We start from the raw sequence: 27748 nt of genomic DNA, 5'->3' as shown, positions 1-27748 counted from the left end.
AAATTAAAGCAATCGAGGAGTGAAAAAAAAAAAAAAAAAAAATTTTTTTTTCTTTTTTTTTTGTGTAGCCTTGTGCCAACTTTCCCCCACAATAATTTGTTTTAATCACTGAGCGAAAAAAAAATAACATGCCCTAACTTTTTGATTTTAAATAAAAACAAATAAAGTTTATTAAATTATTATTTTTTTGTTTTTTTTTTTAATAGAGTTGTGGGAAATCACCATATTTCAAAAAAAAAAAAAAAATTGAAAAAAAAAAAAAAAAAAAAAAAGAGGAGCGGGATTGTTTTCAATCCGATGAGGACAATTTAAATTAAAATCAAATAAAAAAACAGTTAAGGTAATATCACTATTTTTTTATTTTTATTTTTATTTTTATTTTTTTTTTTTTTTTTTTTTTTTTTTTTTTATTTTTTTGAAATCTGGTGATTTCCCACAACTCTAATTTTTATTATTTTTTTTTTTTTTTCTATTTTTTCATTTTCCCATTTTTTTTTTTATTTTCAATTTTAATATAGATAAAGATTCAAAAGAAAAAAAAGAATTTTTATGAATGTTTATTGAATGTTTTTGATAAGTCAATCTACTCAACTATTTATATCCAAGTAAATGTTTTTAGTAGTTTAAATCCATTCTCTAGTAACCATTCAAATTATCACCAATCAAAACATTTGCAATTGAATGCTTGATATTCAAATCCAGTCGCTGTCAGTTGTATCAATGTATACATCCATTGGTTGGTTTCTTTAATAATCCACCAGAGTTAAACTATGTTCATCCACGATGTAAACTAAAACAAAAAGTTGGAAATTAGTTGTGCCGCCGTTGATTCTGTTAGTCGTTCTGGGTATATCGTACTTTTTGTTCCATCCATTATACTTGCCATTATGTAGGGCTAGAGATCCCTTTTCAATTGTTAATCAATAATATTGACATTGGTGATAATTTCCTTTGTGCCAATTATTACAAATTTATTAGTAACAGAAGCACAAGCAAAAGCAACAACAACAACAATAACAACAATAACAACAAAAACACAGCAGCACAGCAGCATCAACAAGTTTAAATTCTGTTGATGGAAATAGTATTGGTTGTGTATAAGAAGAGAAAATAGTGGATATTTGTAATGGTTCAGGTGGTAGAGAGGTCAGATTTTAGCAAATTTTTCAAAATCAAATTCAATGACATTGTATTAGATTTGGTAGTGTTAATGCAGCATCATCGCTAGTGATCGGTAAAAATCAAGATTTTCAATCTTTTAATAATAATGTGTACATTATAGTCACCAAATACAAACACAATAAACAGATCCTGATGGCAACTATCTTTGATAATCCATTAGCAGGATATTGTTGTATCATTGCAACAACAACAACAACAACTCCAATAGGATGTATTGCAGTAACCAACAGTCCAGAATTTCATTATTCAATGTTGGTGATAATGTTTAGATTCAATACAGGTAAATGTAGTGATGATTCGCCAAGTATTGAATTACAACTTGCCAATAAATATAGTAAAGTTATTTTATCAACAACTTCAGCAACAACTAAAGGAACTACAACAGGTCCAGATGGAAATTATCAATTCAAAGATGTTCCACCAAGTGAATATTGTATTGAGGCAAAAATTCCAGATCATCAGATTCGCCATTCTCTCAAACTTCAGATGGCTCAATTATTAAATCATGTTTCAGGACACTTGATAACCAAAGCCTTAGTTTATTACCATTCTAGGGAATCGGAACTATGTTGGGATTGATTCAAACTACCAAGTGATATCGGTAAATGAATGTGTCAATTACATTACCAATCGTGTCTTCAACAGTCATCAATATTGATGGTGAATTTCAATCATTCATAAGTAGTTAATTATTGATCAAAGCAACATAACCAGATAAATACCCATCTGTTCTAACTTCAAATAATTCAGTTGTCGACTCTACATGTTAATTCCATTTCAAACTAACACAATCAAACCCAACTGCAGCAACAAAAGCAACAACTACAGCAACAACTAAAGGAACTACAAAAGAAACAACAACTTCAGCAACAGATTATTTAACTTCATAAACTTTATTTTAATTTGTTAATAAGTTGTTCAAACTAGAATCAGTTACTAAATTAGATATAGGCTATGGATTCAATAGAAATTTAACTTTAGATGGTAACACCAATTGGAAAAAATAGTAATAGTAATAGTAATAGTAATAGTAATAGAAGTAATAGTAATAGCATTAAAAAGTAACAACAACTCATAACAACCACAACCAATAACAGTCGCCACAAGTTCTATTTACAATTATAAAATATAATTGATAACCAATGGAAATGTGTTATCTTGTAAATTTAAATCATCTATCGAAATCATTAGATCCAATTGAACTTTGTGTAAATTAGTACTTTTATTTTTAATTAATAATCAAATTAGTAGTAGTTGTAATAGTGATATTTTAGCAAAAACTAAAAGTGGTATTTTAAATAAAAGGTAAAAGTAACCCATTAACTAGAAATAATAATAATAGTACATAATCAAGTCATCATAATATGTATATAATTCAACAACTAAAAAAAATTATAAAAAATAAAGATGTTAAAACTGTTTATAAACTACCATTAAAATTATAAGGCTTACATAAAATAAATTAATTGATTTGGCTTTTGTTTGAAATAATGATAATTTCCTTTTATTACACTTAAAATCACATTTTAAATAAATTGTTGAATTAAAAATAACAAGGTAATCAAATAAAAAGATGTTGATAGTGTTGAAGATGTTGATCCATCATCATCAGGTGATTGGGTTGGTGTTGAACTTGGAGTTGTTGATGGTGTTGTTGATGGTGTTGTTGATGGTGTTGGAGTTTCACCGCCTTCAATGTATTCAACAACAAGATTAACTGCATAACCACCAACATTCAAAGTTAAAACATAATTATCTCCAACTTGATTTGATGGATATGTAATTGTTAATTTTGAGTTTGTGTATGATGTAACTAAACAATTGGTACCATTGATTGAGACTGAAACTAATGATGTATTATTAGTACCAAATGAACCATTAATATCTACTGAACCACCTGTATTATTTAAAACTAATTTCTCTTCAGTAATATTGATTGAGTTGAAATAATAAAATGTAACTTCATTTGAACTTTGACCTCCTACAAGTGCAGATACTGTAAATTTACTCTCAGTAGCAAAATTTGGTAATTCATCAATAGGGAATATTATCAAACCATCATTATCACCTCCTCCCATTGCATTATCAAATGTAATTTGTTGATCATTAATAGTGATGTTATTTGAATCCACAAAATCGAAACCAGTACCATTTATTGTGAAATATTTATGACCGTCTAATTCCAAAAAACCATATGATTTAATAAAAGGAGGAACGTAACTATAATTAAATGTTCTTTGTTCACCATTTTGGAAAGTTACAGTAATGCTCTTATTTGTACCAACACCCTTTGGAATGGTAATACCTAATTTTGAATTTGCGATAATTGGTGTTATATCATTTCCATCCCAACCTAAATTAGTACCAGTAATTATTAATTTTTCAGTTCCATCAGTTGCTACTAAGTGTGTATAATTTTCATCAATTTTGAAAGTTGGGCAATATGGTTCAGTAGTTTTATTGAAATTTAAAAATGGATTTGGTAATACTATGTCACCACCTTTGACACCACCAAGACATTGAATACATGATGGTACTGTTCCATTGAGTTGGTTATAGTATAGAGACAAATAATTTATTCTACAATATGATTCAGGAATATCACCTACAACCTTTTTAAAAAATTAAAAAAAAAAATTTAAAAGTGTTAAATTAAACTACATTTTTTTTATAATAAAATAAATTTAAAATTAATTATAACCTAAGTAAAGATAAACTTACAACAGACTGATATATGTCAACTCCAGTGAGTAATGGAGCATTATCAATATTTGGTAAATATTGTTCATAATCATTATAATAATCAGAAAAATCAGCAATGTTTGAGAAATCAATACATTCATATGAAAATGTATTATAGTAAGAATTGAAAGAAGCTTTTTTTGGTGATTTTAAAATAATGCCTTTACAATTGTTTAATAATGAAGTTTGTTGAATTTGTCTAATTTTATTTTTAAAAAATTTAAATTGTTGTTAAAGGTATTTTTTTTTTTTTTTTGTAAGTATATTAATTATTACCTACATTTTTAAAAAAGTTTTAGGATTAATGTATGAAAGATCAATAATACCAACTGATGGGTCAATAGTTACACCTTGACCATAAATATATAAATTATCAATTATTGGAACATTTGATAAGAATGAATGAATTGAAAACTCTTGAGGATTATCACTATCAGTAAATTCAATATCCAAACCTTTTAAATTTTTAAAAACTCCAATGTTTGAAATGGAAAAGTTGTGGTAATTATTTTGATTCATATCATTATTTACATAGATGGCTAAATATTGTAAATTTGGGAATGCTTGAGACAAATTTGAAGGAAAACCTGAATAGTAAGTTACTGGAAGTTGAAGGTTTCCAAGATATGGATTGACATTTACTAAAGTTGGAATACTGTAACCAGTTAAAGGGGAATCAACATATAAGTTTTTAATAGGTGATTCAAAAATTACTTTACTTAATGGAACTGAAGGTTTATAAATAGTAAATGTTTCAAAAATTGCTGGGAAAATTGTATCATCTGGAATTGTTAGATTAAGAGAATATGTAACTCTATTATTTAAATTATTAATTACTTTTTTTTTTTTTTTTTTTTTTTTTTTTTTTTTTTTTTTTTTTTTTTTTTTTTTTTTTTTTTTTTTTTTTTTTTTTTTTTTTTTTTTTACTTACATTCTTTCAAGTTGAGAGAATTTATTAATATAATTAAAAAAGGATGAAGTTAAATAAATTTTTTCATTTACTTCAAAACTGGTTAAATTTTGGAGTGGAGTTAAATCTTGAGTGATTACATATTGATGTAAGGGAGCACCTAAAGACAAAGATTTAACAGTTTGAATGGTACTTGTTGTATTGATATATTCACACTCAACATAATTATTGTTACATGGATCTAGACTCTTATCATAACCGTACAAATTAAATAGTAAATCTGACATGACCTCATTTTGAGATGGATCAATAACTGATTGTCCAAGTTGTAAAAAACATATTAAAAAAATTGATAATATTAAAATAATTTTCATTTTTTTTTATTTTTAAATAATAATAAAATAATGAAAAAATGATATAAAAAAATTAAAATAAAAAAAAAAAGATTTTACCCTGTAATAAATTTAAAAAAAATTATCTAAAAAAACTTTTTTTAATTTTATAAAAAAAAAAATTATAAATAAAAAAAAAAAAAAAAAAAAAATTAATTTTCAAATAAAACTGATCAAGCCAAAAAGTATGAAAGTATTTAGAAAAAAAAAATTTAAATTTAAAATAATTTTTTTTTTTGGAGAAATCGGGTTTTTTTTTTTTTTCAAATCTCATCGCCCCTTTCCTTGAAAAAGTAATAAAATTTTTTTTTTTTTTTTATTTATTTTTTTATTTTAATCAATCATACTCCAACCCTCTTTAAATTTACACAATTAAAAAAAAAAAAAAAAAAAAAAAAAAAAAAAAAAAAAAAATCTGTTTTTGTGTGGCGCTGCAAATTTTATTTATTTATTTATTTTTTTTTTTTTTTTTTCATTGTTATTTTACTACAAACCCATTCACCATAAATAATATAATATAATGAGTTTGGGTGAGGAAAAAGAGTATTGGATATAGCTGATCTATCAAATACCTTAAAACATCACAAGCTGATACCCAGTAGATTTGATAAATGGATGGAAGATAATTCCAAACCATTTGAAAGATTTAGTAACGATGCTTCCCATAATTTTAGTTGGACTATGAGTTTGTTGATGATATCAATATGTCCACGGGCAGCTTCGATGGTGTAAGCAATATGAGTTATAACAGCTTCAGTTAAAACAGGTGTTGATTGTGAATACAATTTCAATCATTTATTAGCAATACAGACCAATATCAATTGTAATTTAAGATTAGTTAACATGCGAATACTGTTTCAAATTAACACAATCAATATTGGTTTAGTTCCACTCAATGATATCGTATCAGTATCGTGTTTATAAGAATAGCGATGGAAAGAGAGAAGATAATCAATTCTTTCCATGTGTCCAATTATCACTACTTCAAGATTCAAATGGAAGTGTAACTCAAACAACAACAGACTCTGATGCTACTATATCTTTGATAATTTATTAGCAGGTGATTATTTTACCGTCATAGCAACAACAACAACTCCAATAGGATCTATTCTAGTAACAAACAGATAATCTACTTGTCGATGGTAAATATTGTTTAACATTCACAACCAATTTATAGAACTTATTTCAATACAGGTTTTCAACAATCACCAATATTGATGGTGAATTTCAATCATTATTAGTAGGTAGTTATCGTATCAACAACAACCACAGGAACAACTTCAGGAACACAACCAGATAAATACCCATTTGTTGTTGATGATCAAATGATTCTGTTGTCGACTCAACATGTTGATTCTGTTTCAGATTAACACAATCAAATCAAAAAACAGCAACAAAAACAGCAACAACAGCAACAAAAGCAATAAAACCAACAAAAGCAACAAAAGCAACAAAATCAACAGGTACAGAACATCAACAACACCAACAACAGATGATTTGGCTTCAAAAACTCTATTTTAATAATTTTCAAACCTGAATCAGTTACTAAATAAGAGTAAGAAGATGATAACACCAATTGGAAAGGATAGTAATAGTAATAGCATTAATAAGTGACAATGACTAAAAATAGGTGTATGCTCAAATTAATAAATTAATAAGCTTCTTAAATTAATGTGATGAAATTGGCATGGGACATTATGCAAAAATAATAATATATTAAAAAAAATAAAAAAAGATATTTAGAGATTTAAAAAAAATAATAAAAAAATAGGTTTTTATAAATTAAGAAAATTTATTTTTGATTATTGAATAAATTGTTGTGTTAATAATAACAAAGTAATTAAATAAAATGAAATTGATAATGTTGAAGATGTTGATCCATCATCGCCAGGTGATTGAGTTGAACTTGGAGTTGTTGATGGTGTTGTTGATGGTGTTGTTGATGGTGTTGGAGTTTCACCGCCTTCAATGTATTCAACAACAAGATTAACTGCATAACCACCAACATTCAAAGTTAAAACATAATTATCTCCAACATGATTCGATGGATATGTAATTGTTAATTTTGAGTTTGTGTATGATGTAACTATACAATTGGTACCATTGATTGAGACAGAAACTAATGATATATTATTAGTACCAAATGAACCATTAACATCTACTGAACCACCTGTATTATTTAAAACTAAATTCTCTTCAGTAATATTGATTGAGTTGAAATAATAAAATGTAACTTCATTTGAACTTTGACCACCTACAAACGTGGATTGTCTCACTATCAAAACTTGGTAAATTATTAATAGGTAATAATACCATACCATCATTATCACCTCCTCCCATTGCATTATAAAATGTAATTTGTTGACCATTAATAGTGATGTTATTAGAATTCTCAAAATCGAAACCAGTACCATTTATTGTGAAATATTTATGACCGTTTAATTCTAAAAAACTATAAGATTTAATGAAAGGAAGAACGTAACTATAATTAAATGTTCTTTGTTCACCATTTTGGAAAGTTACAGTAATACTCTTATTTGTAACAACACCCTTTGGAATGGTAATACCTAATTTTGAATTTGCGATAATTGGTGTTAAATCATTTCCATACCAACCTAAATTAGTACCAGTAATTATTAATTTTTCAATTCCATCAGTTGCTACTAAATTTTTATAGTTTTCATCAATTTTGAAATTTGGGTAATATTATATTATTGCTTTTTAAAAAAACACAACTTTTCCATTTCAAACAATGTGGTTTTTAAAAATTTAAAAGGTTTAAGTATTGAATTTACTGATAGTGATAATCCTCAAGAATTTTCAATTCATTCATTCTTATCAAATGTTCCAGTAATTGATTTTTTATATATTTATGGTTCAGGTGCAATTATTGACCAATCAGTTGGTATTATTGATCTTTCATACATTAGGTCTAAAAATTATTTAGAAATGTAGGTAGTAATATTCTTACAAAAAAAAATTTAAAAAAATTTACCTTTATAACAACAATTTAAATTTTTTAAAAAAAATTAAGACATTTTGATAAAAGTTCAATATTCAACAATTAAAATATGAATGTATTGATTTCTCAAACCTTGCTTATTATTATGATGAAAATAATGAGTATGAACAATATTTACCAAATATTGATAACTCACCATTACTCACTGGAATTTACATATACCAGTCTGTCGTAAGTAAAGATGATTAACTATATTTTATTTTAAAAATGTAATTTAATTTAACACATTGAAATTTTTTATTTATTTTTTTAAAAAAGGTTGTGGGTGATATTCCCGAATCATATTGAAGAAAAAATTATTATATTTAAACTATAACCAACTCAATGGAACAGTACCATCATGTATTCAATGTCTTGGTGGTAACAAAGGTGGTGATATGGTTTTACCAAATCCATTCTTAAATTTCAATAAAACTACTGAACCATATTTCCCAAATTTCAATTAAAGAAAATAATCTTGTATTCTTGGCTTGGTAAGAACATTATTGATACAATTTGATATAAGAACAGTTATGAAAAAAAAAAAATATGCTTTTCGGAGTGGCCCTTAATTTTTTAAATCATATATATAATTTTTTAGAAAAAAAAAAAAAAACTAATTCCAGTTCTATATATCTTTATTTTGTTTAATATTTAATTTCGTTTTATAAATAATGCATCATATGGTTTACATTGCATTGATAAACCAACATCTCCTCTATCATCAATTGGATTATCATTTGGATTTTGTAATTTATAATTCTTAAATAATAAAACCATTAATGTAAAAAAAAAACATTCAGTAAACCTGGCACCTGGACAACCTCTTGGTCCTTTTTATTTTTTTAGTAGAATTTTTAGTAAAATAATAAAATAAAAAAAAAAAAAATTATATTTTATATTAATAATAATAATACATACCAGCACCAAAATGAAGAAGTCCTTTTTGATTTAAAGTTTGAGTTTTAAACCTTTCTGGTTTAAATTCTAATGCATCTTCACCCCAAAACTCTTTTGATATAAGTGTACCTCTTATATTTTTGTAAATTTGTGTACCTTTTGCAATTTTATATCCATCCACTTCAATATCTTCAGTAGTCATATTTGGTTCAGGTAAAGGAACTGATGCATAGTATCTATATGTTTCTATTTTTTAAAAATAAAAATTATTTAATTTAATAATTTATAAATATTTTTTAATTTTATAATTTATAATTACCATTCATTATTGAAATTATATATGGATATTTGGAATGATCAGAAAATGAAATATTATTTGAATTATTATTAATATCATTACTCATAATTTCTTCATAAATTTTAGATTGAATTTCCTGATGATTAGTTAATCTAGCTATAATAAAAGAAATTGAATTTGATGTTGTATCAACTGATGCAATAATTATATCAACAATTGATAATAAAATAGAATCATATCCGATTAAACCTTGTAAATAAAGTTTATAATAGCTCTCGATTAGTGGTGTTTGGGAAGTATCAACACCACCATCATCATCACCATTAATTATATATTCTTTTTTCTTAACTTCTTCTAATTTCTTTGCTAAATAATCTCTTACAAACACATAACTTGAAATCATGTTAGATTTAGCCATTGACTTTATATCTAGTGGGAATAGAAATGGTAAATAGTCGGAGTAAATAAAAAGACCAGCAGCTTTAAAAATATTAGAACCATTTTGAAAAAGTGATAAATTTATATCATCATTTTCTTCAATACCTAATGTGAAATTTAAAACAACTTTTAAAATAAGTTTTTTAATTTGAGATGGAACATCATTAGCAAGAAACATTGTTGACCCCTCATCATTATTATTTAAATTATTAAACATTTGCAATATATATTTATTAAATTCCAATCTTCCATTATTTAATTTTCTAACAGTAACTTGACTTGATAAAACTCCTTTCAAAAGAAAATGATAATCACCATTTGAATGTAAAATATTAGTATCTTTTCCTAAATATCTTGAAAATTTAACATATCTTGCTTTTAAAAAATCTCTATATTTTTTATTAAAACATTCATCAATAATATCTCCACCAGTTAGAACTACAGTTTCAACACTACCTAATCTAAGTCTATAAACTTTTCCATATTGCTTATAAAAATCATTAAAACAAGTTGCAACATCTTTTGAATTTATTTGTAGTAAATTTCCAAAAATGGGAATTGTTGGAGGACTGGGTATTGATTTGTTAATTTTTTTAATTTTATCTTCAAAAAATAAATCCTAAATTTTATAACAAAAAAACTATTAATTAATTTTCTAAATTTTTATTTTTTAAAATCATAATTACTTTAATTGATATTATTAAAACCAATATTATTATTGTCAAAATGATAGTATAAATTAAATTCATTTTTTTATTTAAAAATTTAAAAAAAATAAATCTATTTTAAATGTATATATATACAAAAAAGGAGTTAAAAAATAAAATATTTATTATAAAAAAAAAATATATTTCTTCTATAATAAAAAAAAAATAAAAAAAAAAAATAAAAAAAAAAAAAAAAAATTAAAAATAAAAAATTTAATTAATAACTGTATTACTCTATTATCAAAGAAAAAGTGTTAGATTCCCACTTTTTAAAAAAATTTTTTATCTGTCTCCCCAGATTTTATTGTTTTTTAAATTGAAAATTAAACTTTTTAACGTCTTGGATATTAATAATCATGACGTAATATTTTATGTTCTAATTTTTTTTAGTTATAAAATATTAAATAAATCCTTTTTAAATCCTTTTTATCAATTAATTTATTTAGTGGTTTTGAAATAATATTTTTAATATCGTTTGGATGCATTTAAACTTTTACAATTTTTTTTTTTTTTTTTTTTGGAACTCCAAAACTAAAAAATTTCCAATAATGGATGAATCGAGAATCGAACATTTGACTATTTGTAAGATGGGGGTTCGATTCTCGAATAAAAAATAAATAGAATATTGTGAATTGCAAAAAACTGAAATTATTTTTTTTGAAACAACAAAAGCCCAATTGGTAATATAAAAACAAAACAAAAAAAAAAAAAAAAACAATATCCTACTTAATAAATGGTATAAACTAGCTACCTTAGAATATATAAAAAAAGCAAAAGACTTGAAATTAACTCTTTCAAAAGACACTGGTAATTTCAGAGACCCAAATGATTTTATCAAACAAATATAAAAAAATAAAAAAAAACTAACTTGAAAAGTTTATTGTTTTTCGGAATCAGTGCTTCTAAATCTTATCTTATTTAACTAATTCATCAAATCAAATACATTCTTTCAAAAAAAAAGATAATTATTACTTTTTAAAATATAAAATTCATAAATAAAACTATTATTATTGTTTAAACGGTGATTAATCAATATTAAAAAAAAATTAAAAATAAAAATTGAAACAAAATTAATCAATGGATCATTATAAAAATATTTTATTTTATTTTATCTTATTTTTAAATTAAATTTTTTTTTTTTTTTTTTTTTAATTACATAGAAATCCTATTGTTGTTATTTTTAAAAAAAATAATTAATAATTATTGTATTTGTATTTTTATATAAAAAGTTAATTTTTATGTATATTCACGATATTTTTATTTAATAGTGTGTTTGTGGGTTGGGTTTTGATAGTGGAAAATGTATGTTCATTATTATTATTATTTGTGATAGTGTTGCCCCCACTGTTGTTTGTAAATGGGGTTAAAATTATCTATTTTCCATAAAAAGAATAAAAAATAGTGGTAGTGGTAATTATTTACATTTTGTTTACATTTTGTTTACATTTTGTTTACATTTTTATTATATTTTTTATTTTTTTTTATATTTTTTATTATTAAAATTTTATTATTATTTTTTTTTTTTTTTATATTAAAATTTTAATTTTTTATTATTAGTGATTTATCAATACTTTTTTTTTATTCAAATTTTAATATAGTTTTAACAAAGTAATATAAAAATGCCATTTGATACAAAATCAATTTTTCCAGATTTCATAGTGTTCCCATCAGCAATTTCAACCATTGCTATTGGATTATGGAGTGTCCAAGCATACAAATTAGGTGAAGCTCGTAAAAGATATAATGTAAGTAAATTTAAAAAATTAAAAATAAATAATAAAATCAATTAAAATATAAAAAAAAAAATATATAGTAAATTGACTATTAATATTATTTTTTTAAAAATAATAAAAAAAAAAAAAAAGGTAAAAGCACCACATGTACAAGGCGACCCAGAATTCGAGAGAATTGCACACGAATATCAAAATACCTCAGAAGCATTGGGTGCCATTATTCCAGCAACATTTATGTTTTCATATTACATTTCACCAAAATGTTCATTGTTATTGGGTGGAACTTGGTTAGTAAGTAAAATGTTAAACTGTTGTTCATACTGTTGCAAAAAGGAAAAAGAAAATGATTGTGCAAAAAATGTTCACACTTGCTTATCCCATATCTCATTCTTTGCATTATTGGGTGGTTCTGCATTTGGTATTGGTTCATCTCTCTATAACAGATATAAATTATAAATATACAAATTCAATTCTTTTTTTTTTTTTTAAAAAAAAAAAAAAAGTTATATAAAACAATAATAAAAATATTAATATTAAAATTTTAATCTTAAACTTAATTAATTAAATTGTGTATTTTACTATTTTTAAAAGTACTGTTTTTGTTGATGTTGTTGTTGTTGTTTTTGTTGATGTTGTTGTTGTTGTTGTTGTTGTTGTTGTTGTTGTTGTTGTTGTTGTTGTTGTTGTTGTTGTTGTTGTTGTTGTTATAGATATTGCTGTTGTTGGTGTTGTTGTCTTCTTTGCTGCATTTGCTGCATTTGCTGAGGTGATAACTGGCCATATTGCTGTGGTAATCCTCTTTGAACTCCATGATTTTGTTGTAATTGCTGTTGTCTTCTTTGTTGCATTTGCTGAGGTGATAATTGACGATTTTGTTGTGGTCTTCTTTGAATAACTTGATTTGTTTGTACTATTTGTTGTTGGATTGGTCTTTGTCTTTGGTGTTGTTGTTGTTGTGGTTGTGGTTTTTGGATTAATGGTTGTGGTTGTAGTTGTTGAAATTGTTGAAACTGTTGTTGTTGTTGCTGCTGCTGTGGTTGTTGATCTAATTGTTTTATTGGTCTATTACTATAATACTCTTTAATTTTATCTTTTTTAACTCTTTCTTTTGATTTACGTGAACAACATTTTCTAATAATAAAGAAAAGTACAATAAATAGTAATACAGAAGCAACAACGAAAATAATAATAATTAAAGCTGTTGAGGGACCACTAGGAGCATCAGGTAATTCATTAAAATAAGAACCATCACTAAATGATGGGAATACAAAAGATGAAGAGGAATCACTGAAACTATTACTATTAGAATTTGAATCATTTATTATTGGTTTTGGGGCTACACATGTATTAGATTCATATATATAACCGTTTGGACAACTTGGTGTACTTTCACATAAACCATTATTTGAATTATAGTAAATCTTTTGTGGTACATTTGAAATATACTTTATATAACATTTTGTTGGTGTACATTCTAATGTATCACTATTAAATAATTGATCAATTGTACATTCATTAACACAATATTCAACACCATTTATAGTTTTTAATATTTTAGGTGCTAAACAATTTGTAGTAGTCGAAACAATTTTATTTTCTAAATTATTATAATTATTATTAATTCTAACTTCTCTTCCTGCTATATTATTTGGATTTGGTGTAAATTCTAGAATTGAAGTTGAAAAGTTTGTTATAAAATCTGAATAATATTGATCATTTTGATAGATTGAAAATTTACAAAAACCTAATGTTGATATTGAACTTGATCTACTCTTTAAAGAGAAAGTTAATCTAGTTGGGTAATTATCATTATTAACTATCATTGATTTTTCATTTCTATCAATTATTAATTGGTCATCTGAAATATTAAAATTAAATTTACCATCATTTCTACAATATTGTAATATAATTTTAAATAAAGCATTATCATTTCCTTTATTTAAAATATCAATATCTAAAATATAATAAATTATTATTATTATTTTTTTTTTTTTTTTTTTTTTTTTTTGTTAATATAAAAAAAAGTTTTAAATATATATACACAATATAAAAAAAAAAAAAAAAAAAAAAAAAAAATACATACATAGAGTTGAAAATGATTTATCATAGTTTGTAGATAATGGTACAATTCCACCACTTAAAATAGGAATTGCAGTTGAATTTATAATGGGAAAACTTGATAATTTGAATAACATTGAAATGTTAGATGTAATATTTGTAAATTTTGTATTCATTATATCACAAGATAATATTATTGAACTATCTGGTGAATAGATATCCATTGAATTAATATCACATCCTGTTGATAAAATATTATTAATTGTATTATTTCTAAATAAATAAAACTGATCATATCTATAAAATAGTTTATAATTATTAGTTAAAAAATTAAAAAATTAAAAAATATAAAATATAAAACTTACACATTATTAGAATTACCAACAGTTGTTATTGGTTCATATGTATTATTACATGTTGTTAATAAATAATCTTTAACAGATTTTCTTGTGATTCCAATTTTATTTAATCCTTCGCCAATGTGAATTTTTGGTAGGAAAAACTTTGACAATAATTTTTGATTTTTATCAATTTCAAATACAATATAGTTATTATCTAATAAACTATTTAAAGTTTCTAAATTTGATGTATCTTTAATAGTAATTGAAGAAGGAGAAGAGGAAGAAGGAGAAGAGGAAGAAGAGGAAGAAGAAGAAGGAAATAATGAAGATGGTTTAAATTTTAATTTTAAACTTAAAGGAGTTGTTTTAAATTGAAATATTTTATAGGTTGATGTATCATTATTTGAATAATCAAGAGTATAAGGTATCTCCACTCCTGCATAAATAAAACAACTTGATGAAAACCCAGTATTATTAGTGATATAAACATTTTCAAAATTACCTATAAATTCTAACGGTAAATCGATATCATATTGATTTTCAATCTCTAAATTAATTATCTTTAATTCATTTGATTCTTTATTTAATTTCCAACTATTAAATTTATTATCATTTATTATTAAGTCTTCAAAATTTTTGGTTTTAATTTTATTAGTACGAATTTTATTTGGAGAAAAAAAAAAAAAAAAAGTGAAAAAAAAAAGTGAAAAAAAAAAAAAGTAAAAAAAAGGTGAAAAAAAAGAAAATAGAAAATTTATATATATTTAAACTTACCAGAATTATCGAGTGAAGTAATATAATTTATTTGATTACTTTGAAAAATAGTTTGATTAAATGAAATTACTGAATTTATTTGAAAATAATCTTGGTATTCTAAATCAATAAAAGCATTCAACCTTTTGATTGTTAATGGTGAGAAATCAGATGACACTTTATAAATACAGATCAAAAACAATAAATAATATTTAAAAATTAAATTCATCTTCAATTTTATTTATTTAATTATTTATTTATTTATTAATTTATTTATCTTTTTTTATCTTTTTTTATTTTTGTAATTCTTCATTTTTTTTTTTTGAGATTTTTTTTTTTTTAAAATGATTTTTTTTTTTTTTTTTCAATTTGGAGAACTCGATTACTGTCCAAAAAAAAAAAAAATAAAAAAATAAAAAACAAATAAAAATTATTAATCTACCTTTTTTTTTTTTTAAATATATAATTTAATTATTTTTTTTTTAAAAAAATATAAATAAATTTTTTTTAATTTTATATTTTTAGACTTATGATTGGTTTTTTTTTTTTTTTTTATTTTTTTTTTTTTTTATCATTAATTATTTTATTTTATAATCATATTATAAAAATTATAATAAATAATTGATATAAAACATATTTAAATAATAATAATTAATTAATTATTAATAAGTAGTGAATATAAAATAAATATATTATTATAAATTATAAATTATAATTAACTATACTAAATTAATAAATTATAAATTAAATAAATAAAAAAAAAAAAAATTATAATATATTTTATTATTTATTTATTTTTTTTAATTTTAATTTTTTAAAATGGTAAAAAATTGTTAAAAGTAAAACTAAGCCTGACAAAGCTAATAATGTATAACCAATATGAAATGTACTAAAAAATCTAGAGTTATTAACTAAAGATGCAAATAATAAAATAAAACTAAACAAAATTTCAATAGAATTTCTTTCTTTGTTTTTAAAAGGTTGTAATAAAACTTGAATATAAAAGAAAATACTTAAAAATGATAAAATAATTAACTCTGATTTTGAAGAACTTTGAATTAAAAATGTTGAGGATGCCACAAATAAAAAGTTTAAAATTATTTGTAATTCTTGAAAGAATTGATATCTTTTGATAAAATGTGAAAAATAAATTATTTTTAATTTTGTTTCTTTTTTTGATTTTTTTAATTTTTTAAATTTTACATTATTTGTTGTTTTTGTTGTTTTTGAATTTAAACCACGATAATTTAATTGAGCAAAATCTGATTGATTTATACTATTATTACTATAATTATTAATATTACGAAGTTTAAATACTCTTTGTAAAATTAATTGAAATATCCAAATAAAACCATTATTTTTAATTAATATTATTAAATAATAAATGATTACAATTAAATAATATGCGAGTACCAAACAAGAAATAACCATTCCAATTGTATGTTCAAAACTATCAAAACAAGTTATCTCTGTATCATAGTATAAATAATAGATACCATTTATAAATACACAATTTAATGTTTGAATTGCAAATAAACAACTCGGTATAAAGAATAGAATTGATGATGAAATGAAATTATTTAAAAATGTTGGTTTTAATTTGATTGGCGTTATAGTTGTGGTTGTGGTGGTGGTGGTGGTGGTGGTGGTAGTGGTTGAATTTATTTTACTTTTTATTTTTTGAATAAATTTGAAATTGGTTGATTTTAAAATATTTGAAACTAATAATATAAAAAACATCGAACCATAACCAATAAAAGATTTTTCAAGGAAATTTAAATTATTTGATGCACAAAAATTAGAAATGTAATCAATACGGAAATTAAAAATTTGAAAGAATGTATAATTTGAAGATTTCTGTGCCAACATACTAATGAATTGAATATTTGTAAATGTTGAATAAAGTATTGATCTATTTGGCATATCATAAAATAGTAATAATATTGTAACCATTAATACAAACACTGTAAAAAAGAATACAATGAATGGGTTAAAAAAAGTAAGGGCATCAAAACATAGTACACAGTAGTTCATAACTTTAGAATGGCCAGGTAAACATTGACCACAAAGAATACCTTGATGATTTTCTCTACACGTATAGTCTATACATAATGTTGGATCACATGAATAAATTATTGGTGGGCCTATATCAATTGTTGTACTATTATCAAACCAATATCCAGTAACCCATTCAACTACGTCACCACCTGGGCAATATAATTGATCTGCACATGTGAAGCAATCTATACTATTATAACCTGACGTACCTGGTGGACAAATTTGACAAATACCATTACTATCGACATACTGATCTTGATGGCAACCTACAATCGTTGAATTCCATATTGTTGTAGTTATGACTTTTTTTAATTGTTGATCTGATGTAAGTGAAGCCTTGAATGAGAAAATAGAACCAACATTAAGACTCTTACTATTTTCAATTTCAAAACTATTAATATAACCTGTATATGCATTTGACACTAAAGTTGTATTCATTAAATAACCACCACTACCACTACCATTATATACATTTATCTCTAATGAAATATAATAAATTAATGGATTTTCACTATAAATTGTATTTCCAAAAATATCAATAGCACTAATGTAAATTAAAAATGGAGTTGAAGCTTGAATACCAAAATTATTTGGAGCTAATGATATATTTAATCTTGAGATATTGGAAGCAATATAATTACCATATGGTGCTATATCACCATAAAAATAAACCATATTCTCTGTAATTGGGTATAATGGATAAATAGCACCACCACCTGATAAATATGCTTGATTATAATAAAATTGTGAGATTGTAATATTAATATTTGAATATTGATCATTATTAAAAATTGCACCACCATTTTTAATTGCACTATTTGAAATGAATTGACAATATTCAATATTAAATCTAGAATAAAGATACCTCTTTTCATAAATTGGTAAAATAAAATCATTATCATCACCATCACCACCATCACCATCACCATCACCATCATTAATATTATTTGTATTAAAGTAATCCTTTGAAATGAAAATTGAACCACCACTAAAAAATATTGAACTTGTATCTTGAATATCTGTATAAGGTCCTCGTTTTGCTTGATTTTCTTTAAAAATAGTTTCAGATAATGTAACATTTGATTTATAATTAAATATTGCAGAACCACTAGTTGAAAGTAAATTTGAAAATGTTGAATATAAAATTTCAAGTTTTGAATAAATTGAATAAATTGCACCACCTAAATGAGCATTATTAAATTGAAATTCATTTGAAATTAAAAGTATATCACATCTATAAAAAAAGAAAACACCACCGCAACCATTCAAATTTGTGGTATTTGAAAATGTTGAATTAAAACTTGACATTCTAGTTCCATTTAAAAAGAAAATCGGTGTATTAAATAATAATAAAGATGAGAATGTTGAATTTTGAAATATTAAATTACTTTCAGTATCTTGAATTAAAGAAAATGTTGAATAACTCTTTGAATTGCTATTCCTCATTTTCGATGAATTAAATGTAATACTTGAACTATTGGATAATATAATTGAACTTGGGGAATTGTTGTCTAGGAATGTACAATTATTAAAATTAACATTTGAATTTGTAATATTAATTGTTATTGATAAAGTATTTTCAAAGAATAATGTATTGGTAAATGTTAAATTACTTTCAAGTGCTGAAACTGTTGATGTCAGCATAGCATTATTATCAATGAAATTACAATCATTCATTTGTATATTTGAAAATTGTGATACTAAAATCGCATCTTTTAATGAATTAGAATTGAAATTACAATTTTGAAATAAAACATCACTCATTTGGTACATTAACATACCACCACTGACCACACTCATTGATTGTGAAAAATTACAATAATAAAAACCAACCATTGAGCCAGTGTATATACCAAATGGATAATTTGATGAAGATATTGAAGAGAATGAAACGTTTGAGAATTCAATTCCAGAATATTGATAATTAAAAGATGGTGCTAATAATGAAGTTGAAAGTGATTCAATAAATGAGTTACTCCAAGTACCCAAAACATAAAATAAATTAATTACAATTGTATCACCTGTTGAATTTATAAAATTTAAATTATCAAAATAGGTATCCACTGAAAATGTTATACTCAATGGACAAGATACACCAATGAAATTTGAATTTATAAAACTAATTGAAGTCATTGTATATAAATAGATTGATGCACTTGAGTAAGTATTTGCTGAATAACTACCAACAATCTCTAATTGATCTGCATAGAATACACCTTGACTTGCAACAATTAACGGACCATACACATTTGAATGGAATTTATTATTCACCAATGTTAAATTATTATTTAATGTTGAAATTAATGTAAAAGCTTCATTATTGTAAAATAATGTATTTTCAATGACAATTTCATTTAAACATGTGAACATTGGTATTGAATACTTTTGCATGTTTAAAGCTGCATTGTTAATTATTTTTGAATTATTTAAAACTATATCATATGAACTATCCGATGCTAACCCAATTTGACTATTCTTCATAGTAATATTATTTAAAAACAATTTCGTTCCATTCCCTTCATAGAAGACAATACCATTTTGAAGACCAGAGAAAACGAATGTATCAAATACAATCTCTGATTGTGTTGAACTAACGAATGATACATCATCAGAGTCTAAAAATGAACAATTATAAAATTCTATTATACAACTATCAAAATATAAAAATGATTTAATAATATTTGAACTAATTTCACTAAATATAACATTTTCAAAAGTACCTTCTAAAAAATAAAATTTTGCAATTGGTATATTGAATGGTGATAGTGATTGCCTTGGTAGATATATTCCACCAACATTTGAATTTTTCATTTGAAATGGATTTGAAATTCGAAATAATTCAGTTAAACTAAAAATACCATCCATTTGAAGTCCATCAATTTCTAAAAATCCAAGAATATCTGATAATAGAAACCTTAACATTTGACAATCAAAAATTTTTAAATTTTTTAAACTTATTACTGTTGAAGGGTTAACCATTGACTGTATCGCTGAATCTACTCCTCCTCCTCCTAACAATAGTTGAGGTGCTGAAATCGCTATTAAATAATTATCATCTAATGTTATATTTGTAAATACTGAATTTTCAATTGAAAATTGTTGATTATCACCTAAATCCACTATGAATGGACAAAACCCATTAACATATATATTATTAATTGTTACATTTGATTCTTGGAATATAAACATTGCTTGAAAACAAAAAAATTCAGCAGTTTCAATTTTAAAATTATTATAAAACATTGAAATGAAATTATTAATACCAAATTGACCAAAGTATTCTAAATAAAAATCGTAAAGTGACATTGTCGAACCTCTATTTCCAATGAAAAATCCATGAAATGGTGGATTTAGTACATTTGAAAATGTTAATCCGTATATTGCCAAATTTGAATATTGACATGCTGAAAATGTTTCATTTATTTGTTGATTATCATTATTTAAATCTTTAAATGTTAAATTATAAATTGAAAACTCAATACTTTGAAAATTAAATAATAATGCTTGATTAAACAATTGTTGATAATCATTAACTATCCATTGAATATTAGTTTCATTTATCACTGTAATACTAGAATTCAATTGATATATAACTGAAGTTGATACAAAAAGTAATCCAAAATAATCTTCTGAAATTTCAATTAAAACATTACCATCATCATTATCATCATCATAATAATAATAATCATTACTTTGAAAACTTTTTAAATTAATTCTTTTTCCTCTATTAAAAACCGTTTCACCTTGTTGAAATTCATAAGTTGTACCAATTATATAAATAGTATAATCTTGATTTGGATCTGTATTATTCATTGAATCAATAGCTTTTTGAATAGTTCTAAATGGTGATTGAATTGTACCATTACCAATTTCATCATTACCATTTATTGATACATATAAATCTGAACCTAAAAATAATAATAAATTAATAATTTGAAAAAATAATATTAAATCAATTAATTAAAATACCTACTTATAGTTTGAATTGGTAATTTATAAATTAAAATATTATCAATTGAAATTGATAATGGATTTTCATTTTCATTTCCATTTTCATTTAATGATTTCATTTTATTTGAAGTTATTTTTAAAAGGTGATAGTTTGAATCTCCAAATAATTCATTATCCAAATCCATTGAAATAGTTTGATAATAATCTATTGTATTTGTAAAAATTAAATCATTCTCTGAATTATATTTAAATAATGTAATATTATCTAATTGAATAATAAATTGAATTGATTCTATTGATAAATTTGATGATGATGATGATGATGATGATGATGATGATGATGATGATGATGATGATGATGATGATGATGATGATGATGATGATGATGATGATGATGATTCTGATGTTGATGAAGATGATGAATTAATTCTTGGAAATAATATACTAAATTGAAATTTTAATTGTTCAGTATTATTTATTTTTGGAATAAATACAAATTGTTCTATAAATTGTTCTCCGTCAATATTAAAACCAAATTTAGCCAAACCTAATAAATGATATGAACCAACTCCATCATATTCAATTACGGAATCGGTGTCACCCGCCCATTCATAATCTCCAAATTCAAATCCCCAATTCTTTACATATATATTATCATCTATAAACCGTGAAGGTGGTGGTGGTGCTGATGAACTTGATATAGAATTTTCAAGTGATGAAACTAATGATATTTCAACCCTTAAAAATAATAAAACTAATATTACTTTTAAGAGTGACCATTTGGATATCATTTTCGTTAACACCGAAAAAAAATAAAAAAAAAATAAAAAAATAAAAAAATAAAAAAAAAAAAAAATAAAAAAATTTATAAAGGATCCAAAAAAAAAAAAATAAAAAAATATCTTTTTTTCGAGGTCGGTTGATGGGTTTTGAAAATAAAAACCTACAAATTCGGTATTGTGTTCAAAAAAGTTTTTTTTTTTTTTTTTTTTTTTTTTTTTTTATCCAACCATTATTATTATCACAAAATAAAATAAAAAAAAAACCTTCTTTTATTTTTTTCTTTTTCTTTTTCCTTTCCTTTTTTTTTTTTTTTTTAATCCTTTATAAATTTTTTTTTTTTTTTTTTTTTTTTTTTTTTTTTTTTTTTTTTTTTAAGCTTGTGAAATTAATTGATAAAGTTTAAATTTATCTCTAATATGGGGTCTAACATCTTCAACATTTGTTAATGACTCTAAAAATGGCACCAATTGAAGTAATTCTTTGTCATTTTCATCCTCGAACCAAGATTCAATTGGAATGCCATTATCAACTTGAAATCCAAATGATTGTGGTGAATTATCAATAATTACTACTTGTTTTAAATCTCTACCTAAAACTGAAAGATCTTTTAAATAATTTCCATCAACATAAACACATGAATCACGATATAATCTATACCTTAAAAAAAAAAAAATTAATTAATTAATAAATAAATTTAAATTTGGTTTATCCAAAATAAAAAAAAAAATAAAAAAAAAAGACTTACTTTATCTTATTATTTGGATCAATCATATTTAATAATTTATTAGCATAAACCTCTTGAGAAGCAGTGAATATAATTACTTCAAAGATATCTGAAACTTTGTGAAGGAATTCTTCAAAGAAAGGTCTCTTTTTAGCAAATACTTGATATTCTGTATTATTAAAGAAAACAGGGAAAGTAAGATGTGGTTGTTCCAATGGTTCTGTACTACAATGAACTAGAGTTTCATCTAAATCCAACACCAATGAAATCTTTGGTGAAGAATGCTCCTTGGGTGGTAATGCAACTGGTGGTGGCATAGTGGTTGCATTTGCTAATTGTTTTATAAATAAAAATGGATTAAATTCTTCTTCATCCTCTTCCTCTTCTTCACTTTCATCATCACATTCATCATCTATTTCATCATCACTATTATCTTCTTTAATAATTATTGATGTTGTTGCTGAAGTAGTAGTTATAGTGGTGGTTGTGGTTGTTGTTGTTGTTGCTGCTGATGTTGGATGTTGTTGAAGATTATGGAAAAATGATGGACTACTATTACTATTACTATTACTATTATTGCTTTCGGTTTTGTTTTCTTTATTTGAATCTTCTAAAATGATAGAAGAGTTAACATTATTTTGTTGTTGTTGTTGTTGTTGTTGTTGTTGCTGTTGGTTATTATTAATATTACAAAAATTATTTATACATATATTACTACTATTATTATTATCATTATTGTTGTTGTTATTTGTTTGAATTACTTCTTCATTTGATTCATTTAAGAATGAGACCATATTATCCTCTTGTTCATTATCTTTTGAGAGATGGTTATCATTACATAATACTTCCTCATCATTTTCATCAACTTTTTCTCTTCTAATATCACCACCATCACCATCAGTACTACCATTCATATTTGGAATAATAGAATCAGTGTCATTATTGAGATTTGATAAAAGACAAGATGGTGTATAAATATTATGTGATGGAACTGATGAAAAATTATTATTATTGTTGCTACTGCTGCTGCTACTAGTACTGTCATTCATACTGTCAATGCTTGTAGCAATAGAACGTTCTGATTGTTTTAATGGTGATGAAGACTGTGATGAGGATGGTGAAATTGATGATGTTGATGATGCTGATAATGAAGATAATGCTGAAAGACCTTGTTTTAGTAATGAGTTATTAATATTATTTACATGATGATGGTGGAGGTGGTGATGGCCAAGGTCATCTACTTCATCATTTAATGATGGTACTATATATTGTGATGTCTCTTCACATTGGTGTCTTAATTTCTTTTTCTTTGGGGAGTCTGTATCTTCATGTTGATGTTGTTGTTGTTGTTTTAAAATATAAAGATGATCTGATGATGATTCCACTGAATGATCCTATATTTTTAAAAAATTTCGTCATATTACAATCCGAAATCGAGATTTCAAAAAAAAAAAAAAAAAAAAAAAAAAAGGTTTTTACTTACGTGTAAGATGTCAATAGTTGTTTGAGTTTTTAAACCTGAAGACATTATTAAGTGCACCTTTTATTTTTTAAAATAATATTAGATATTGAGAAAAACAAAACTAATTTTATTTTTATATATGTGATTTATTGTGAGTGTGTACAAATAAAATAAAATAATAAATAAGATATATTAATATAATAATAAACTAAATTATATATTAATAAATAAATTATTTGTGAAGGATAATGGGTGAAAAAAAAAATAAAAAAATAATAATGAATAAAATAAAAATAAAATTTTAAATAATGGGTGAGAAAAAAAAAAAAAAAAAAAAAGTGGTAACAAAATCAAAGAAAAAAAAACTTTAATTTTAAAAAAAAAAATAAAAATAAAAAAAAATAAAATTAAAAAAAAAAAAGTGTGAATTTATTAATATTAATATTTGAATCTGCCAACGGGAAAAAAAAAAAATAGACAAAACAACAACTACCAACAAATTTTTATTTATAAATATAATGTTTTTAAAATAAACAAAACAAAAAAAAAAAAAAAACAAAAAAACAAAAAAAACAACTATTATTAAAACATTAATAAAAACAAATAAATTAAAAAAAGAAAGAAAAAAAAAACCAATCATTTTATAAAAAAAAAAAAAAAAAAAATTAAAATTGGGGGCTTTGTTATTTTAAAAAATAAAAATAAAAAAAAAAATAAAAATAAAAAAAAAATAAATTTTTTTTTTTTTTTATTTAAATAATTTTTTTTTTTATAAAAATAAAAAAAAAATAAAAAAAAACAAAAATTTGGAAATTCTTTGCCCCTTCGAACCCAATGGCCATCCCCAAAAGTTTTTTTTTAATTTTCCAAAACGATTGGATGTTGGTTTGTAGTTTTTTTTTTAAAACCCAAAATTTTTTTTGTAGGGTTTGTAACCATATGTGATTGTGTTTGCCAGGGATTTAATTGAAATTTGTTGTTTTTTGGAAAAAAAAAAAAAAAAAAAAAAAAGGAAAAAAAAAAAAAAAAAAAAAAATTTTGATTTACACTTTGCACATTTAATTGAAAAGTTAGATTTATAAATAAAGGGTAAAAAAAAAAAAAATAAAAAAAAAAAAAAAAAAAAAAGGAAATTAAATAAAAAAATAAAAAAATAAAAAAATAAAAAATAAAAAAATAATATAATCTTACCTTCAAAACAATTAATATGTATATATTTGGAAAAAACAATAATATATATTTTTTTTTTTTTTTTTTTTTTTTTTTTTTTTTTTTTTTTTTTTTTTTTTTTTAACAAAATTAGGAAAAAAAAGTTTGAACAATAACTCTATTTTTTATATAAATATATACATATAAAACAGTACTAAATAAATAAACTTTATTATTTTTATTATTATTATTTTTTTTAATAAAAAAAAAACCAAAAATAACTAAACAAATAATATCGTACAATTTATAATTATTGATATAAAAAAAACAACTAAAAGAAAAAAAAAAAAAAAGAAAATTAAAAATAAAATAAAATAAAATAAAAATAAATATATTTAAAATAAAATAAAAATATAAAAATAATTAAATAAATAATTAAAAAAAATAAAAAAATAAAAAATAAAGTGGTTGTATACACCACAGATGGTTAAAAAACGGTAAAAGTTTTGTGTATGTGTGTGTGTGTAAATGATAGTATTAGTAACACATAATAAAAATAGTAATCATGCCTATGTGTCAAAATATAAATAAATGAAAGTCTTTTGCCTTTTTTTTTAACTTTTTCGATGATATTATTTATAAATTAATTTAATTAAATTTAATATTAATAATTATTGTAATTTTTAAATTCCTGCAATTGGAAATGAAATACAGACTTATTTTTTTTTTTTTTTTTTTAAATCCTTAAATTAAAAATAGATAAAATTCTAAAAATAAATAAAAAATTTAAAATTTAAAATAAAATGTTTTTTTTTTTTTATACATAAACACACAAATAAAATTTTATTTTAATTAAAAATTTTTTTTTTTTTTTTCCAAGATATTTTTTGATGGCATTAAAAAAAAAAAAAAAAAAAAGATATTTGTATGAACTGTTTTGATATGAAAATAAATTGGATGAAAATTTTATAACACACATATACACAACTAATAATAACTTTTTTTTTTTTTTTTTTTGATCTATTTTTAATATCTTTTTCATTTTTTATTTTTTATTTTTTATTTTTTCAGTTGAAATTAAATTGAAATAAAATTTATATTATCTGAATAAATCAATAATAAATAATAGCTTAATTTGTTTTTTTTTTTTTTTTATTTTTTTTTTAAAAATTTTTTATTTTATTTTATTTTTATTATTTTTTTATTTTTATTTTAAATTCTTTTATTTTTTTCTTATTATACGAATTTCATAATAATTGGAATTAAAATTACAGCCAATACTAAAATGACTACAGCAATAATAATAAGTTGTAATTTCATATTTCTACACCACATTTGTCTTCTGATTGTAACAGTTTGTTTTTTGAAAAGACGAGCATTGTTACTCATTGATGCTGTTTTATCTTGTAAATTTGAAGCTTTATCATGATTATTTAACATTAATCCAATATTATTATGCATAACATCTTTAACTTTATCAACTTCTTGTAGAATTGATTGTGTTTTATTTGGTTGACCTGAATTATTTGGATTATTTCTAGAATTATTTTTATTTTTATTTTTATTTTTATTTTTATTTTTATTTTTATTTTTAATTTTATTTTTATTATTTATAAATATTAATATTAATATTTATAATTGTATTTAAATAAATAAGTAAATAAACTAATATATTAATAAACAATACTTACGACATTTTATGTATATATATATTTAGTTTATAATATTTGTATGTTTGAGTTTTTAAGAGTTGTTTGTGTATATAGAAAGTTGAAGACTTGATGATTGATTTGTTTTTTTTTTTTTTTTTCTTTGAAATTTTTTTTTTTTTTTTGATTTTTAATTAATGTACCTTTGAGTGGTGTGAATTAGATGAATGGTTAATATAATATATTAAATTTTAGTGTGTGTAAAAAAACAATGTGTATAAATAAAATAAATAATGATAAAAAAAACAATGTGTGCAAATTATGATACAAAAAAGTTATTGAAAAAATTCAAAAAATAAAAAAATAAAAAAAAAAAATTAAAAAAAAAATAAAATAAAATTTTTTAAAAAAAAAAAAAAAAAAAAATCGTTGGTCGATGTGGGGTGTTTTGTTGGTGTATAAAAAAAAAAGACAAAATAATTTACATAAAACAAATAAATTAAAATATTATAAAAAT

The 27748-nt window shown here is 22.6% G+C and overlaps 10 protein-coding genes and 1 pseudogene across 10 annotated transcripts; 4 read left to right on the top strand and 7 right to left on the bottom strand.

Moving 5' to 3' along the window:
- Positions 1–1431: 1431 nt before the first annotated feature.
- Positions 1432–1761, top strand: DDB_G0290367 (hypothetical protein; the record flags this gene model as incomplete). Its single annotated transcript, XM_630687.1, has 1 exon — positions 1432–1761. One exon carries the CDS (start codon positions 1432–1434, stop codon positions 1759–1761), a length of 330 nt encoding a protein of 109 aa, XP_635779.1.
- Positions 1762–2330: 569 nt separating this feature from the next.
- DDB_G0290353 (hypothetical protein) lies at positions 2331–2491 on the top strand (the record flags this gene model as incomplete). Its single annotated transcript, XM_630686.1, has 2 exons — positions 2331–2398; positions 2431–2491. The coding sequence occupies 2 exons, from the start codon at positions 2331–2333 to the stop codon at positions 2489–2491; spliced, it is 129 nt and encodes a 42-aa protein (XP_635778.1).
- A 217-nt stretch (positions 2492–2708) lies between these two features.
- GP138A (cell surface glycoprotein gp138) lies at positions 2709–5208 on the bottom strand (the record flags this gene model as incomplete). Its single annotated transcript, XM_630685.1, has 4 exons — positions 2709–3794; positions 3904–4123; positions 4205–4738; positions 4856–5208. 4 exons carry the CDS (start codon positions 5206–5208, stop codon positions 2709–2711), a joined length of 2193 nt encoding a protein of 730 aa, XP_635777.1.
- A 633-nt stretch (positions 5209–5841) lies between these two features.
- DDB_G0290293 (hypothetical protein) lies at positions 5842–6596 on the top strand (the record flags this gene model as incomplete). The annotated part of the gene is made up of 3 exons (XM_630684.1): positions 5842–5954; positions 6157–6229; positions 6471–6596. The coding sequence occupies 3 exons, from the start codon at positions 5842–5844 to the stop codon at positions 6594–6596; spliced, it is 312 nt and encodes a 103-aa protein (XP_635776.1).
- A 432-nt stretch (positions 6597–7028) lies between these two features.
- On the bottom strand, positions 7029–7932 carry DDB_G0290271 (annotated as a pseudogene; the record flags this gene model as incomplete).
- Positions 7933–8881: 949 nt separating this feature from the next.
- CYP514A2 (cytochrome P450 family protein) lies at positions 8882–10612 on the bottom strand (the record flags this gene model as incomplete). Its single annotated transcript, XM_001134512.1, has 4 exons — positions 8882–9060; positions 9149–9373; positions 9447–10482; positions 10550–10612. The coding sequence occupies 4 exons, from the start codon at positions 10610–10612 to the stop codon at positions 8882–8884; spliced, it is 1503 nt and encodes a 500-aa protein (XP_001134512.1).
- Positions 10613–12189: 1577 nt separating this feature from the next.
- On the top strand, positions 12190–12759 carry DDB_G0290291 (hypothetical protein; the record flags this gene model as incomplete). The annotated part of the gene is made up of 2 exons (XM_630682.1): positions 12190–12315; positions 12436–12759. The coding sequence occupies 2 exons, from the start codon at positions 12190–12192 to the stop codon at positions 12757–12759; spliced, it is 450 nt and encodes a 149-aa protein (XP_635774.1).
- Positions 12760–13007: 248 nt separating this feature from the next.
- On the bottom strand, positions 13008–15684 carry DDB_G0290351 (hypothetical protein; the record flags this gene model as incomplete). The annotated part of the gene is made up of 4 exons (XM_630681.1): positions 13008–14257; positions 14387–14658; positions 14727–15327; positions 15477–15684. The coding sequence occupies 4 exons, from the start codon at positions 15682–15684 to the stop codon at positions 13008–13010; spliced, it is 2331 nt and encodes a 776-aa protein (XP_635773.1).
- A 554-nt stretch (positions 15685–16238) lies between these two features.
- DDB_G0290289 (hypothetical protein) lies at positions 16239–22255 on the bottom strand (the record flags this gene model as incomplete). Its single annotated transcript, XM_630680.1, has 2 exons — positions 16239–21421; positions 21487–22255. 2 exons carry the CDS (start codon positions 22253–22255, stop codon positions 16239–16241), a joined length of 5952 nt encoding a protein of 1983 aa, XP_635772.1.
- A 363-nt stretch (positions 22256–22618) lies between these two features.
- Positions 22619–24499, bottom strand: ctdspl2 (CTD small phosphatase-like protein 2; the record flags this gene model as incomplete). The annotated part of the gene is made up of 3 exons (XM_630679.1): positions 22619–22904; positions 22993–24365; positions 24455–24499. The coding sequence occupies 3 exons, from the start codon at positions 24497–24499 to the stop codon at positions 22619–22621; spliced, it is 1704 nt and encodes a 567-aa protein (XP_635771.1).
- A 2319-nt stretch (positions 24500–26818) lies between these two features.
- Positions 26819–27278, bottom strand: sybB (synaptobrevin domain-containing protein; the record flags this gene model as incomplete). The annotated part of the gene is made up of 2 exons (XM_630678.1): positions 26819–27119; positions 27274–27278. 2 exons carry the CDS (start codon positions 27276–27278, stop codon positions 26819–26821), a joined length of 306 nt encoding a protein of 101 aa, XP_635770.1.
- Between the last annotated feature and the right edge of the window lie 470 nt (positions 27279–27748).

This window comes from Dictyostelium discoideum (assembly GCF_000004695.1).
Source record: "Dictyostelium discoideum AX4 chromosome 5 chromosome, whole genome shotgun sequence".
NCBI lineage: Eukaryota > Evosea > Eumycetozoa > Dictyosteliales > Dictyosteliaceae > Dictyostelium > Dictyostelium discoideum.
Note: the sequence above shows the minus strand (reverse complement) of the source record. Positions and strands in the feature narration are given on the sequence as shown.